Source organism: Melospiza georgiana, chromosome 3 (assembly GCF_028018845.1).
Source record: "Melospiza georgiana isolate bMelGeo1 chromosome 3, bMelGeo1.pri, whole genome shotgun sequence".
NCBI classification, from domain to species: Eukaryota; Metazoa; Chordata; class Aves; order Passeriformes; family Passerellidae; genus Melospiza; species Melospiza georgiana.
Genome location: NC_080432.1, coordinates 73,904,375 through 73,918,554, shown reverse-complemented (window position 1 = coordinate 73,918,554; position 14,180 = coordinate 73,904,375). Strand labels below are relative to the sequence as shown.

Sequence of the window (14,180 nt, the reverse complement as noted above, 5' to 3'; positions counted from 1 at the left end):
CATTTGTAGCACTGTCTTTAGATTTCAAATATGAGGTAATCTGCATCTCAGCACAACCAAGGTAAAAATAAAGAAAAAAATTGCACCTTAATATGTTTCATACAATTAGTTTTAAAAAAATTGTACAATTGAAAATAAAAAAACCGACTTTTCCAAACAAAACCACCTCAGCTGTTCAGTTCATGAGAACAGGAAAACACAGCTGTGTAGCTTTTTAATTCCTTACTGCATTTCCCTCTCTTTTCTGCTTTTCCTTTTTTTGTGTCCTATTTAATAAGCACAGAAGCTTAGTTAGCTGAGACCATTCCTTTTCTGGCACTTGTGTGCAGTTCAAGTCCAGAAAGCAACCTCCTGAAACAACCTGACAGCAGTACCTATTTTCAGATCTCCAGGTGCCTGGACCACATTGTTTCTGTCCTTTTCCAGCCATGCAGTTATCAGGACTGGGGAGAGACTCTGCCTTTTACTGGTTTTGCTGCTGAATTTTTTGTGGTTGTTGCTGTTCCTGTTCCTGCGTGCCTCCATCTCATTTTTGGTGTCAGGGACATAGGAGGAGACATTACAGCAGTACCAGAGTTATTCCAATTCAGTGGTTGCAATGGACCTTCTCTCTTCCCATTTTCTCACACTAAAAAAGCCACTGTTAATATTTGCAATACTGTCCAAAAGACTGTCAAGCTGGGGGCTTTCCTTGTTAAAAAAGAAAAAACAACTCATGGCATTAAAGGAGAGAAACTTGGCATGCTGAAAAGAAAGCCACACATTTTAAATACTTCGGGGTGGTGTGCATTTTTTTTACTTTCTCTTGAATATTTAATGAAAGGTTAAAATATGTTAATGATGGTTGTTGCTATAGCAAACTCAGGCATCTGTAGTGAAGTCTCTTGCTTAATTGTTTGTTGTTCTGGAGTGATGAGGTCATATTAACATCATTGACCCTCTGGGCACATTTATTCTATCAAAATTAACATAGCAATGACCTGAGGAAACTCTCTGTTCTTTCTCCCTCCTGCTTAGGATGAGGACTAACATTTTACTAGTATCACCCTGGCATGCTTCAGCCCTGATCATGGAAAGATTTCAAGAGGGACACTGGTGGAACATTGCAAATAATATATACTGATTTTTTTAAATGTAGACTTAACTGCTGAAGCTTACTTCTGTATTTCATCAAAACTATTTTTCCTCCTAGCGATTCTATTTAAAAGTATTTTAGATCAATAGACTTAATTTTGATAAATAATGTATACAAATTTGATAAATCATATATACCAAATAATTAAAAGTAGATATTAAAAAATGGCATAAATGTCCTGAGGAAAGGAGGCATCATAGGTGGGAAATGGTTAGCTGATGAATTCTTCAACAACTATCATTATCAGATATTAAGCATTTGACACATTTGATAGAAAGAGACTACATATTTTGGTGCATTATTACCCTGTAATAAATCAAATCAACCAATTTGATTATTTTATCTGGCTACATATTTTTAAACCTTTTGCCTGTATTAAAGATTAATTGCAAATGCCCACATCAAATCCTTATTTCCCAAAATGCTCACAAAGTGCAAGTGTGGAATCTTGATAGAAACTGAATGTTCTAGAAAAAAGCCATAGCACAGATTTCAGAAGGCTGGGGGAGACCAGCAGGCTGGAGGAGCCACATGCTCCTTGGCTACCAAGTGGTTTCAGAGAGTGGGTATATCTGTCAGCCATTAAGGACAAAAATTGTTGGGATTGCTTTATAAACCAAGGATTATCCAAAGAGGGTGATCTCCCTCAAGGCAGCAAAGGTCCTTTTCTTTCATGTTTTGCTGATAACCTCAAAGAGGACAACTAATAAAGTGAAACCTTGCTTCCGTTAACAGGGAATTTAAAGGACAGGTGGAAAAGACTTCAAGGAGCTGATGCCACAACAGTAAGTGGTATAGACAGATGCTGATCCCCTAGGCTGGCATTGCTTCTTGAAAATATGCTTTCCCCTTAATGCCTATGGTCAGAAGGGATATTTTAGTCAGAAGAGAGCTTAATTCTTTCTCAACTTCTTTACATGGTAGAACCTCAATAACACATGGACTGAGGAAGAAATGTGCTATGTGGAGCATCCTGCTTAGTACCATTTTTAGTCTTTTCTGTAACTTTGGACTCTCTGTGTCTGTGAGCAGGGAGAGACATGGCCACACACTGCCCTGGATGTCATGTTTCTGAGGGTTTTGGGCATTGCAGAGAAAAACCCACCTTACTTCATATTCACCATGTTGCTTAACTTAAACACGGTATGAATGTTGCACATAATTTAAAAATAAACACAAAGTACATTTTGCAATTAAATACTTCATGTTAAATTTCTGAAACAAAATATTTCAAGTTTTTCCTGAGTTCAAGGGTTTCTCCTCACAAAAGAAGAAATTCAACCAAACCAAGTGAAATTCATAGAAGGTTCAGCTATGAGTGAAAAGAACTGCGACCACAGTTTCACTCATATCTAGAAAAATTCTCATCTGTGTTTAGCTGGAAATGACACTTAGAAACTTTTAGAAATAAAGGCCCTCCTCACTGGCACTTAAAGTCACTGCAGACTGCCAGGGCAGAACCTTGCAGATTTAATGAAAGCACAGATAATGCCTGAAAGCTATTAAAGCAGAAAAAATGCCCAACAAGTAACCCACGTCCAGAAAGAGGAAAAGGGGCTGCATTCAAAACACTATAATCTCAGAGCAAATTGGCACAAACCAGGAAAAGGGCCTTCTATCCCCAGAACAATCATAGGTCCTCCTTTAACAAAGGTGACACAGCTAAGATGTCACAGGTGGCAGCCCAGAGGAGCTGCCTTACTCACAGGACATTTGCAGCAATACTGGAAGTTCCCAGGGGAAAACCTCTCTTGTTTTGGGAAGTGAAGGTTACCAGCCAGTCTGAAAAATCACTCTGCCTGCACTTGTTTGCATCCACAAGTGATCCCAGCTTACACTCACCTTCTTCCTTTGGAGACTGTGTGCTCATTTCTAATGCTGGTGCCATGAAATACTTTTCTTATGTTTTCAATTATGTTTTCATCAATATAGCTGTAGTCATGCTCTTCGTCCTCATCCTCTTCTTCCTCATAATTTCTTGCTAGGCCTGAAAAATCAGCAAAAAATAACTCTAAGGAAATGGAAGACTCTGCCCTTGGCCTGGAGAAGAAAAATGGTACAATTTAAAAATACAACCATGAAAGCAAAGAAAACAATGTTCTCTTTACTTTCATATTTTTCAGAGATCCTAAATGACTTGCTCAATTTTCTGAACAGTATCTGTGACAGAACAATAATGAAAATGAGCTGAGCACTTTACAAGAGTGTCTTCACTCAAGAATTCCTATTTCAGTTTTTGCATAGGCTTGTACCTCTAAGTTGACCACTTCCTGCTATCTATGCATGAATAACATTAAAGTTTATCGAGAAGTTTAGCTGGTGTAATCACTTACAGCATAAAGCAAGCAGATAAAATTATCTGACCATATCAAGAGAAGAGCAGTCCCCCTGCCATGAGCTGCATGTACCATCCTTACCACAGATGTGCTTCCATGCTTTTGTGTTTCATTGCCTGACAAGAGAAGCCCTGCAGCTGGGGAACCACGGTGTTACCTTGGGATTTCCTGGAGCCAGAACCCCCCAGCTGCTTCTTATTTCAAAGGTGATATGGCAGAGACATGGAGTTGAGAACGGCATGAAGTTAAAATGAAAGGTTTTAAAGTCCATTTCTTTACATCCACCTAGACTGGCCTGAAGCATCACAGAGGACAAACCTTTCATAAAGCAGCAATGTTTTCCCACAAGAGCAGAGATCTCACTGGAGGCCTCTTAGCAGCTCCAGTGCTGTGGAGGGTTCTACTCTGCATCTGGGTACTGTACAACTTCACTTTGCAGGTCGCAGTGGCTCTGGCTGCTGCCAGGAGATCCCAGGGTCTCATCCCCTGCTTGGGCGGTCCACCACTTCCCTGGGGCTAGAGGAAGCTCTGCAAGACATGTGGGACCACTGAATTCATGGAACTAAACTCCATAAGGATTGGTCCATCGATGTCCCATTTCACCCTCAGAGCCACCCCATCCCTTAGGCCAGCCTGTGGTGGCAATAGAACCAACTAGAGCTGAGATGATGGTGGTGATACCATCACAGATCCGCTGCCACGGCAAATCATCCTTCGAGTTTATCAGGAAGTCTCACAGGTCATGGAGCTGAGAGGATACTGTGTTTTTAAAGCCATACCTTTCACTTGAAATTGCAAACCAGTGTGCAACACTGTTGTGGGTATAACTGTTCTTGTGCTAGGGCACTGCCTGAAACAACATATCAGAGCACACTATCTGACCTCCCAGCAAGCCATGTTTGTTAAATACATTCTTCTTTATGAAACCAAACTTCTCAAATAAGAATTCTCCCAGTCTTACGCTTTCAACCACTGCATGCCCCTTCAACAAGAGAATAACTCTATAATTTTTCAGCAGTCTCCAAATCCCACTTGTGTTCTTCCTGAGACTCTCCATGACTGAGAGAGTCAGTCAGTCTGACTGAGACTGAAAACTGGGTAATAGTAATTTATTTCTGAAGGTGTGATCCTTTCCTTTATAGGTTTTCTAAGGCTGGAAACAAATACAAGGTTAATCAAGTATCTGTCTGGCTACACCAGTGCAGAGTTTATCACAGACCTGTATCACCATGAGTCCTCCACTGCTGAATTATCAAAGTATTTCCAGATCTAGGCATTGAAAGGAAAAAGAATCCCAAAGCAAAACCCCAAACATATGATTAGAAATGCATGGAATATCTCACATGTGGCCACTGTCTTGTTAATAAACATTTCCGGGTTTGTAGTTAATTTGCAATTTGGCTGGGCTTGATATCAGTAAAAGCAAACTAATGAATAAAACAGGCACTGAAAGAATCAGCTAATCCCTGTGATTCAGCGAGGGAAATATTGTTTGTGCACTTAGACTTGCTAATAGGGATATAAGGTACAGATTGCTCATGGATGGCATAGCCAGGCTTTCTTCTTTCCCAAACACATGTAAACAAATTGATACACTTCTAAGCAAGACAGCTCAAGGAGAAAGAATGTTGATGTCATCAGGCTAGACTAAATCACAGCTGTCCCCAGTCCCAAACCTGTCCAGAGTTCCTTTTGACATAAATATATTTACACTTCAATAAAGCATTAAGCAATTAATGAGACAAGCTGAACTGTCCAAGTGGGATTCTGAACCCTGAAATCAATGCAATTTTCTTCTCTGTTTGCAAAAACAATCTATTAGCCTCAACACTGAATTACTGAATGAGATAGGCCATCTCAGTCTGCCAAGGAAACAAGGCTTATGTCATCGTGCTGTCCATCCATCCATCAATATCCCCAGTACTTTTACAAGTTTATTTCTGCCAATTTCAGTCAGATTTGAGAAGGGGACAGAAGTCTCACAGTGGTTACTAAAGCTGGAGCTGAATTAGTTCCTCTATTGAAAGAGAAGCATGCAGAACACAGCTGTTATCCACTCCATTTGGCAGCAGGCAGCAGGATAAATCAGTGTGTGCATATTGGTTGGCCACTCAACACACACATAGCTCCAGACCTGTTCTTTTTCTTTGATCAGAGCACTGCAAGGAGAGTTTTGGTTATTATCAGGAAAGACAGAGAGGAGTAGGGGGCAACAGTCCTGAATACTTATTAAATAAAATTTCATTAATTCTGCTCTTCCTGGAACAATTTGTGTAATTATATTTGCCTTTATAGTGGAAGGCTGGTGCTCTGCAGACTAAAAATTTCCATTAATTTCACTTGTATCTTTGAGCAAGCAGGATAAATTGGCTTTTTCTCGGAATATGTTTGCTGTTTTTCAGGAATTTCAAGATCAGAAATGGTTGTCATAAGTCTCCATTTTGCTCTTCTTCAAAAGGTAGGCAGCACAAATGACCCAACTCATGAAGAGTCTTGCTTGAAAGAGACAAGAGCTAGAGGCCCCAACTCGTGTACCCGTACAATTCTGCACACCTGAATGCCTCTAGCCATGTGACCATAACCTAGTTTTATAGCTGTGGTAAATATTTCACATCAGTTTTAACTCTGCATAAATTAACACTCAATCACACAGCATTTGTTGTTTATTTATGCCTAACTTGAAAAAGAGTTGTGAAATATTTAGCATAATAATGTTATGAACTCACCATGGTAGAACCACATCCTTATTTCTGCAGATCACTTAAGTGAAAATGTACAGAACTAAAGGTATATGCATAAACCAAGCATTTTTATGAGCAGCAGCATTTTATTTGCTGTGAGCCTGGTTCTGATGCTCCTCAGTGCTAATGAGAACTAATTCCTTAGGGAGTGCTGCTGAAAGCCGATCAGTGTTAGAAGAATCAGAGCCCATAAAACTAATGGAGTGTTCCTTGAGCTGATATCCATCAACCACTACTTCATGGGATGACATAGCATATCTTTCAAAACTGTTATGTGCCACAATCAAAATATTTCACATAAACTGTAGGGTTGTATTTAATGTATGGGTAATATTTATCTTCCTCTGGAATCTCCTAAATTAATATTTGGAAAAGATTAGTCTGAATTCCTTTAAAAGAATCCTTAATTTCCTGAAATAGACAACTGTTGATGTTTTTCACTGTCCTTTAAAATGATTTTCTTTGTCAGTTTTTTTTTCTGGTCTGTTTTGCTGGTTTCATTGGAGTTTTTGAGACCTAGTTTCCACTGTTTCACTACTGCCTCACATAAAATAAATCCCCAGTGTAACAACAGCTCTTGCAGATGAGAAATGGTTGCCACAAGTTTTAAACAGTCTCGTGTTTCTTGCCTCAAAATAAGTTCCTGTGAGAGGATGCAGAGTGGGGCTCAGGGCACCATCAGGGACATTCAAATGCTGCTCTGCACAGGACTGGAGGAGCAGAGCCAGCAGCATCACCAGAGAGTGGGAAAGGGCACTCACATGAGTTAAACCTTTGGTTTAAATACGTATTATGCTGTCATACCCCCTCCTTGCAACCGCCTAAGCTCCTGCCTGAAATCTCTGAATATTGCTGCAATTAAAATAAGTCATATCTAATAAACCAGTGAAATTAGAGAGATTCAGAGCCTGTGCTTTCTTCTACCTGCTGTAAAACAAGTTAGAGTTTGGTTGAGAGTAAAGCCGATTCAAAACATTTCAATATCATCTACTAAAGTGTACTCACATCCTATAAAATGGTATGATCTCCATATTTTAATTTTCTTGTCTTTTTTTAAACGTACCTCAGAAGATGTGTAAGCTAAGGATAAATTCTGTGTTTACAGATGAAAATGCAAATTATTTTTTTAAAGAAAATTACAAGATCATGGGAGCCAAAGAATCTAATATCATTATTTCCCTAATCAAAGACTGAGCTGAGTGGGAAGCTGGAGGGAGTTGTCACACACACATACAAAAAAGGATTCCTAATTCATATTGTTTATTCCCATGCACCTAGTTCAGAACACTAGTACAAAACCCCTGTGATGTCATCAAAAAAAAGCAGCTTTTATTTTTTTTAACAATTCATAATTCTAGATTTTGATTTATGTTTTTGGGGTTATTATGTTTAATTCATTTTAATATTTGTTTTAGAGCACAGTGCCATAGTCAAAGTATTGTCTTCACTGATAGGACAGCAAGCTACAAGGACAGAAGTTTCTTGAACCATCTTTGAAAATTTAGTAGATATATGTGCATCCAAAAGCACGAACGAAAGGCCCGATCCTCTTTTTTTTTTTTTTTTTCCAGCCCACCAGCCTCCTAAATCAAGTGCCTAAAGACAGAATATATAAATATCTTTTTAAAATATCCTGACATGAATGAACAAAATCAGCATAAATACTGTTTTGTTGCAGACTGTAACTATTCCAGAAACCTATGCCATGAATAAGTAGATTATGTAATGTTCTAGAAACTCCACTTAGAATAAATTTAAAGGATAAAGAAAAACTGATACAGCAGATTTCTGATGAGAGTTATAATCCTGCAGATATTGCTACCATTTTAATTAATTCAACCTTAGTCAAATATAAGAAAATAAGATAATATCTTCAGTGGCCTATTCAGGTTTAATTGCAACAGAAGAAGAAGGTTCCATTTCTTAGAAGCAAAGATAATAAATCCTATCTTTATTAACATGAACTCTGTAAAGAAAGACAACAGAGGCTTTAAAATGTAGGAAAAAACATTGTTTTTCTTTTTGGAACTATCTGGCCTTTGGTAAGAAATAGAAATTTTTTCTGTAACTAGGGGGGTTTTTGAGAGTACAGATTCAACATCCTTATTAGGAATTTGAAACAGGTTGGTGCTTTGGAGGGTGGCTTAACATTCATCAGTAGAAGTTTAAAGATTAGTCAGTGAATGGTGCATTTCCTCCCACTCAAAACCTACAGGAGTGTGTCTGTGTTATTAGTCTTGACATATTTTCTAATCCATTATCTTTTGAATTAGCAGAGCAGAGTACACCCTCTGGAACAGGCAAGCTTGCTGCACGCAGCAGTGGACTCATGGGGATTCCTTGGCTGGCCAGGAAGAACTGTTCCATAATCTAATCTGCTCTCCTGTATAATTCTGCAATTATCTTTTAATCAAGCCAAATAATTTTGGACTACACTGACATACAACTTTCAGGAAAAATTTTAGCTTTGATATGTCACAATCCATCACTGTTCTTTGGACTGGGTTATATCTGCCTAGCTCAAACTCACACTATACTCCAATTTGGACAGAATTTGTAAAGGAATATACTCCAAGGCAATTAAATAAGAAGCAATTTCCTAGTCTTGCAAAAGAAGTATCATTATGATACTACTTCATGATTTTCAGTGTGCATACTAAGAGAGGTACTAGGAGTTTGTTTGGAATCCTCAGCAACAAAAGCTATCCTCTGTCTGTTGTTCCATGAATAACCTACGCCAAAAGAGTGAATAGGATGAACTTCAAATTAACTAATTGAAATTTTAATGAGAAATGAGCCAGCAGACCTGTGGCTGATGGGCTTTTGAATCAGATACATGGCTAAGAACTCAGATGCATGGGAAGAGTTAGTGCTGTAAATGTTTGCAGTTCCAGTCATGCAAGCCTTCAGCAGTCTTAACACCATTTTCTTTCTCTAATACTCTTGGTCATACACCCAAAGCTACCTGGAAGCTACCTGCAAAGCATGGGTCTCCAGCCATAAATTCATGGAAAAACACAGGAAAAGATAAGCCTGAATGATAGCTAAAGTTTAAAAAAAAATATGTCTACTAGAAGCAGGAGGAGTTGTCATCAGTCTACCATGACTAATGATGGTCTCAGCCAGAAGAAAAGTAAACCCTGCTTTCTCTGAAGGGACGTCACAGCAAATATTAGGATCTTGATGCAATGACTGCCAAAGGAAATAGAACAAGAACAATAGAGAAAAGATATTTTCAAGGCTGAAAAAGGGCCTAGACAAAGCATTCTTCTCAATTAGATTGTTTCAGAATTAAGAGCAAGTGAAGAATTGGCTAAGAAAAACAGAATTGTGCTAGAAGCTGAAAAATCACAATAAAAATCAAGTGCTTTTGAAGATTATAAAAAGAGTTATCAATGACATATAAATAAGGCTTAATGTGGTGGACAAAAGACTAATGCTATTATATCTGGATGAATAAAGAGAGAGAAGGAGGACAGACTTCAAGCAGGGCAGATGGGACAGTCAGTGATGTTGCAGCATTTCACCATGGTGAAGCATGTTCAGCAGAGGGTCCAGTCCTGGAACTGTTGCAAAAAAGTCCAGATCCAGAACCACAAACTGCATGAGCTAACACACAGCATGAAGGAGAAGGAAGAAATCTTGCTGGCATCATGGGTAACAGAAGCAGCTTTCTTGCCTAGGGACAAGTGAAGAACCCCCTGAGAGTTCCTGGGTCAGAATTTAACAGAGAGACCAATATGAGTGATGCTGTGGGTGCCTGCTACAGACACAGTGATTCATTAATGGAGCAGTAGATGGGAACAAGCTTCCTTTAGTAAGTTTTCAATGGGAGGAGCAGCTGAGATGGTTGTGCTGCCATCCAAAAGGACCTGAACAGGTGGGAGAACTGGGCAGAGAGGACTTTCATGAAGTTCAGTGGAAGAAAATGCAAGGCCTGGGAAGGAATGACTGGAAAACAGCTTTGCCCAGGAAAACATTGGGGTCCTGGAAGACAAGCTGACTGTGCTCCAGCAATGTGTCTTTGTGGCAAAGTGGTCCAACACCTCCCGGGCTGCATTAGGCAAAGTGGTGCCAGCAGAGATCCTTGTCCCCCTGATCAACACTGGTGGGAGCACACCTAGAGTGTTGGGTCCAGATCTGGGCTCCCAGTACAAGAGGGACATGGATGGTCCGGAGCAAGTCCAGCAGAGGGTCATGAAGGTGATCAAGTGCCTTAAGCATCTGAAATAGAAGGGGGGGCTGAGAGGGCTGAGGCTGTTCAGCCTGGTAGAGAAGGCTCAGGGAAGATGTTATCACTGGGCATCAGTACCTGATGGGAAGATAGGAAGAAGATGGAGACAGACACTTCCCAGACACTTCCAGCTACAAAAGAAACACAAGAAGTAACAAATACCTTCGCAGTAGAAAAATGGAAAGACCAAGTGACCTCCCAGTCCTGTTATTGAGCTGAAGCTTTAGTAACAGTGGCTCCATACTGCTTTTCTCAGCCAATGGAGCTCAGCTTAGTAACTGCTGTACAATTCCTGTAACAGGCACAGGAAGTGACTCTATGACTTCACTTTTTGCACAAACTGAGAAGCTGTGTTCAGAAAAATATTTGAAGACTCTTCACCATAAAGGCACTTTGAGACATTATCCTGTGTCACATTTCTTGTCTGGGAGGAGTCTAGGCCAATAGAGTTAAGCACCTACTCAAGCACTGACTTTTGTGCTTGTCAATAAGCCAAGCCTCAGCATAAATTTTATGTCTGCCTTCTTTCTCAAAGAGGCACTGGTCACATTTTCTTCAAGTGTGTTCCCTCTGCATCCCATGTCTGCCTCACCCCACAGAGACTAACCCAGGCTAGTGACCCAATTAATCCCTGTGGACATGGTTTTCAAAGCCAAGCCTCAGTGATTTACAGGAAGTGCCCTTAACAAGAAATGAGTACCACATACCCACGTTGGTATTCTTTTTATTTTGTGGGATTTAAACTGAGGGTACTGTCCTTTGTACCTGCTGACATGTAAGCTTCACCATTTACCCCTATAAAATCTAATCAAATCATTAAACAGTGACAAAACAAAGCCTGAAAAGAGATTTTTCAAAGCCACAAAATAACAAATCTGGAATTTTATTTAGATGCTGCCAGATACCAAGATATTTTGCTGGTTTTGGCTGGGGCAGAATTAATTGTATTCACAGTGACAAGTACAGGGCGGTTTTGGATTTGTGCTGAACACAGGGTTGATAATATGGAGATTTTTTTTTTTAATGTGCAAGGGCTTTTTTATGAGCAGTGCTTGCACAGAGCCAAGGGCTTTTCTGTTTCTCCTACTGCCATAGCTGGAAAGGGGAGTTGGAGTTTGGGACAGGTGACCCAAACTGACCAAAGGGAAAGGAGAAGGAAGGGGGGACATTTGGAGTGATGGAGTTTGTTTTCCCAAACCACTGTTACATGAGATGAGGCCCTGCTGTCCTGGAGATGGCTGAACAACTGCTTGCCCATGAGAAGCCTTGAATTAATTCCTTGGTTTTCTTTGCTTGTGTGAGTGGTTTTTGCTTTCCCTGTCCTTCTCTCAACCCACAAGATTTCTGGCTTTTCCCCTTCCAATTCTCCCCCCCCTCCTGCTGGTAGGGGAGCGAGCAAGCAGCTGTGTGAGGCTTGGTCACTGACAGGGGTTAAACCACATCACTTTCAATAATCAGTCCCCAAATAATCAATTTCCACAGCAATAAGGATTAGTGAATATTTAGCATGGCACTACAATTCTTCTCCAGAAAATTGGTTTATGTAGCTTTTAGAAGTTTCAATACACACTTTCAAATAGACAATTCTTTTTAAGAGTATTACACACTGAATGACAAGGAAAAAAAGAGGAAATTTATAAGAAGTTCTTCTATTGATATCAATTATCAGTTAACAAATGCTGTGAGGATGAATACTCATTCTTTAGTCCTCAAAATGTTCCAGTGTTGTAATTAAGGTGATTTTTTCATATCTCAAATATAACCTCTGACCGAGAGATTAATGAAATAATTTTTTTAATATTAACTGCCAAGTTGAAATACATAAAATGAATTTGGATTTGTCCTCTCATGATTTAGCCTTTCAACTTCAGTATGGTTCATTTCTGAAAAAGAAAAACTTGAAAGATAAGTAGAAGAACTAGCCATCTATCAAAATTATGGGAAATACAAACAAGTAGAGAAAAATTTAAAAACAATTATTGGTCAAGGATTTTGCTCAGTATTATTATGTTCTTCAAAATACAAAAATATGAGTTGAAGGCATCTCTATATCTTTAATGTAAATGGCTTTCTCATCTCAAAACACTTTGGGATAGGTATTTTTTTAATAACAGATTATGTGTATGCGTCACTGTAAAGCAAAAGATCAGCACATGTTTTCCAGTCGTCTGTTCCTAAACCCCACTGAATATTCATGCTGCAGTGTCAGACAGAGTTTAATACCACGCTGCTGCTGAGAGCCTGGATGAATTTGCCTTATGGCATTTATGAAGGAAGAACAGAAAGGTTCCCTTTTCATCCCTCTCTGACTAAGCCACAGATTCCAAGTGAAATCCCACAAGATACTCCTGTATGACAAATTTTCATTAGGGCTGAGGTTAAGCTTTGTTGTATTAATAGCTCAAACCATAAAGCTTTACTGACCTTTAGCCACAGTGGTTTCCACTAGTGTAGCTTTCCCAGTCACGTCCTTATTCTCACAATGTACCAAATCATTTTGACAACTAACTTGCAATTCCAAAACAGCAGCATCTTGATCTGAGCACAATTTCCTGGTGGTGTCTACGTAGAAATTCTGAAATTAGATAGAATAGTACATTAAATTTCCATGTAAATTGGTATTCCAAACTGATGTGACATGCAAGAGCAATATTCTTTGGGTTATTTCTGAGAGTTTTAACTGCAGATTTTTCTGTTTGTCAAAGTCATCGATGACATTTACCACAGAGCTTGTCTTTCAGGCATGTATATCACAAAATAACATGACCAGGAGGCACTCTAGGTGAAGAGTTTACCACTAAAACACATCTCCAGTCTTTCTTTTCCTTTTTATATTTTGGCTATATGGTGTCACACAAGCAAAAGGAGATTTATGTATCCCTTTTGGTTGATTCAGATTACTTTCTGATTAACTATTTTTATTGTATCGATTGTTCATTTAATGTGTTCTGTTACATATTATATCACAAACTCATATAAAGTCTGACATTTCAATTACATTTACCCAGTAGCATTCACAGCATAGTATAGTTAGATGATGGGAACATACAATTATGACATTATTAATTATAGTTTTATTACACTGGAAAAAGTAAGTTAGATGGCCTCAATATTTGCATCCCTTGAAATTCAAGCTTCCTATACACCTTTCCATAATTATGTTGGGGTTTTTTAAATTTTGAAGTATTTATATCATAAATACTTTCAGTCAAATACATATTTTTGGCTGTGTAAGTAACAGTCAATTAAAAGTGTCAAAAATATATCTTTGGTGAAGCTCTACAGTAGCTGCAGTGTAGGTACAGACCAATTGCAATCATTATACCAGAGTATATATTTTAGGAAATAATCAGTATGGATTTTCCATTCAAAATCAAATACAGATTTTTTTCCTTAGCAATGACAAAGCCCATCCTATTCAGAGAGATAAGGTCAAGCTGGTAAATCTGACAGTAGCTACACAGTAATAGGATCTGATCTTTTCAGAATCAACCCACAATTTGCGAAGGCGCAACACAAGCCCACATTTTACAACAACTTGCCCTTTTTGAAAAAAGAGATCAGCTAGCAACAAAAGAAGTCACTGGGAATCAAAATAGAAAATTTGGAAGAGTATATTAAGAAAAACAGATAGGATGAAATCCATAAAACATAGGGATGACTTTGCCCAGTGGGTGGGTCACAACACTGCACAAGTGTAATACCCTTATTTTTCAATTAAAGGAATCTCTGGT

General features: G+C 38.9%; 1 protein-coding gene across 1 annotated transcript in view; it reads right to left on the bottom strand.

Moving 5' to 3' along the window:
• Window positions 1–2,973: 2,973 nt before the first annotated feature.
• Window positions 2,974–14,180, bottom strand: part of THEMIS (thymocyte selection associated) — a 70,795-nt gene continuing 59,588 nt past the window's right edge. Inside the window, exons 5-6 of the mRNA XM_058021148.1 lie at window positions 12,871–13,021; window positions 2,974–3,122 (exon numbers count right to left, since the gene is read on the bottom strand). Of these exons, the coding sequence (XP_057877131.1) occupies window positions 2,974–3,122; window positions 12,871–13,021 (300 nt within the window). The remainder of the gene's footprint in view (window positions 3,123–12,870; window positions 13,022–14,180) is intronic.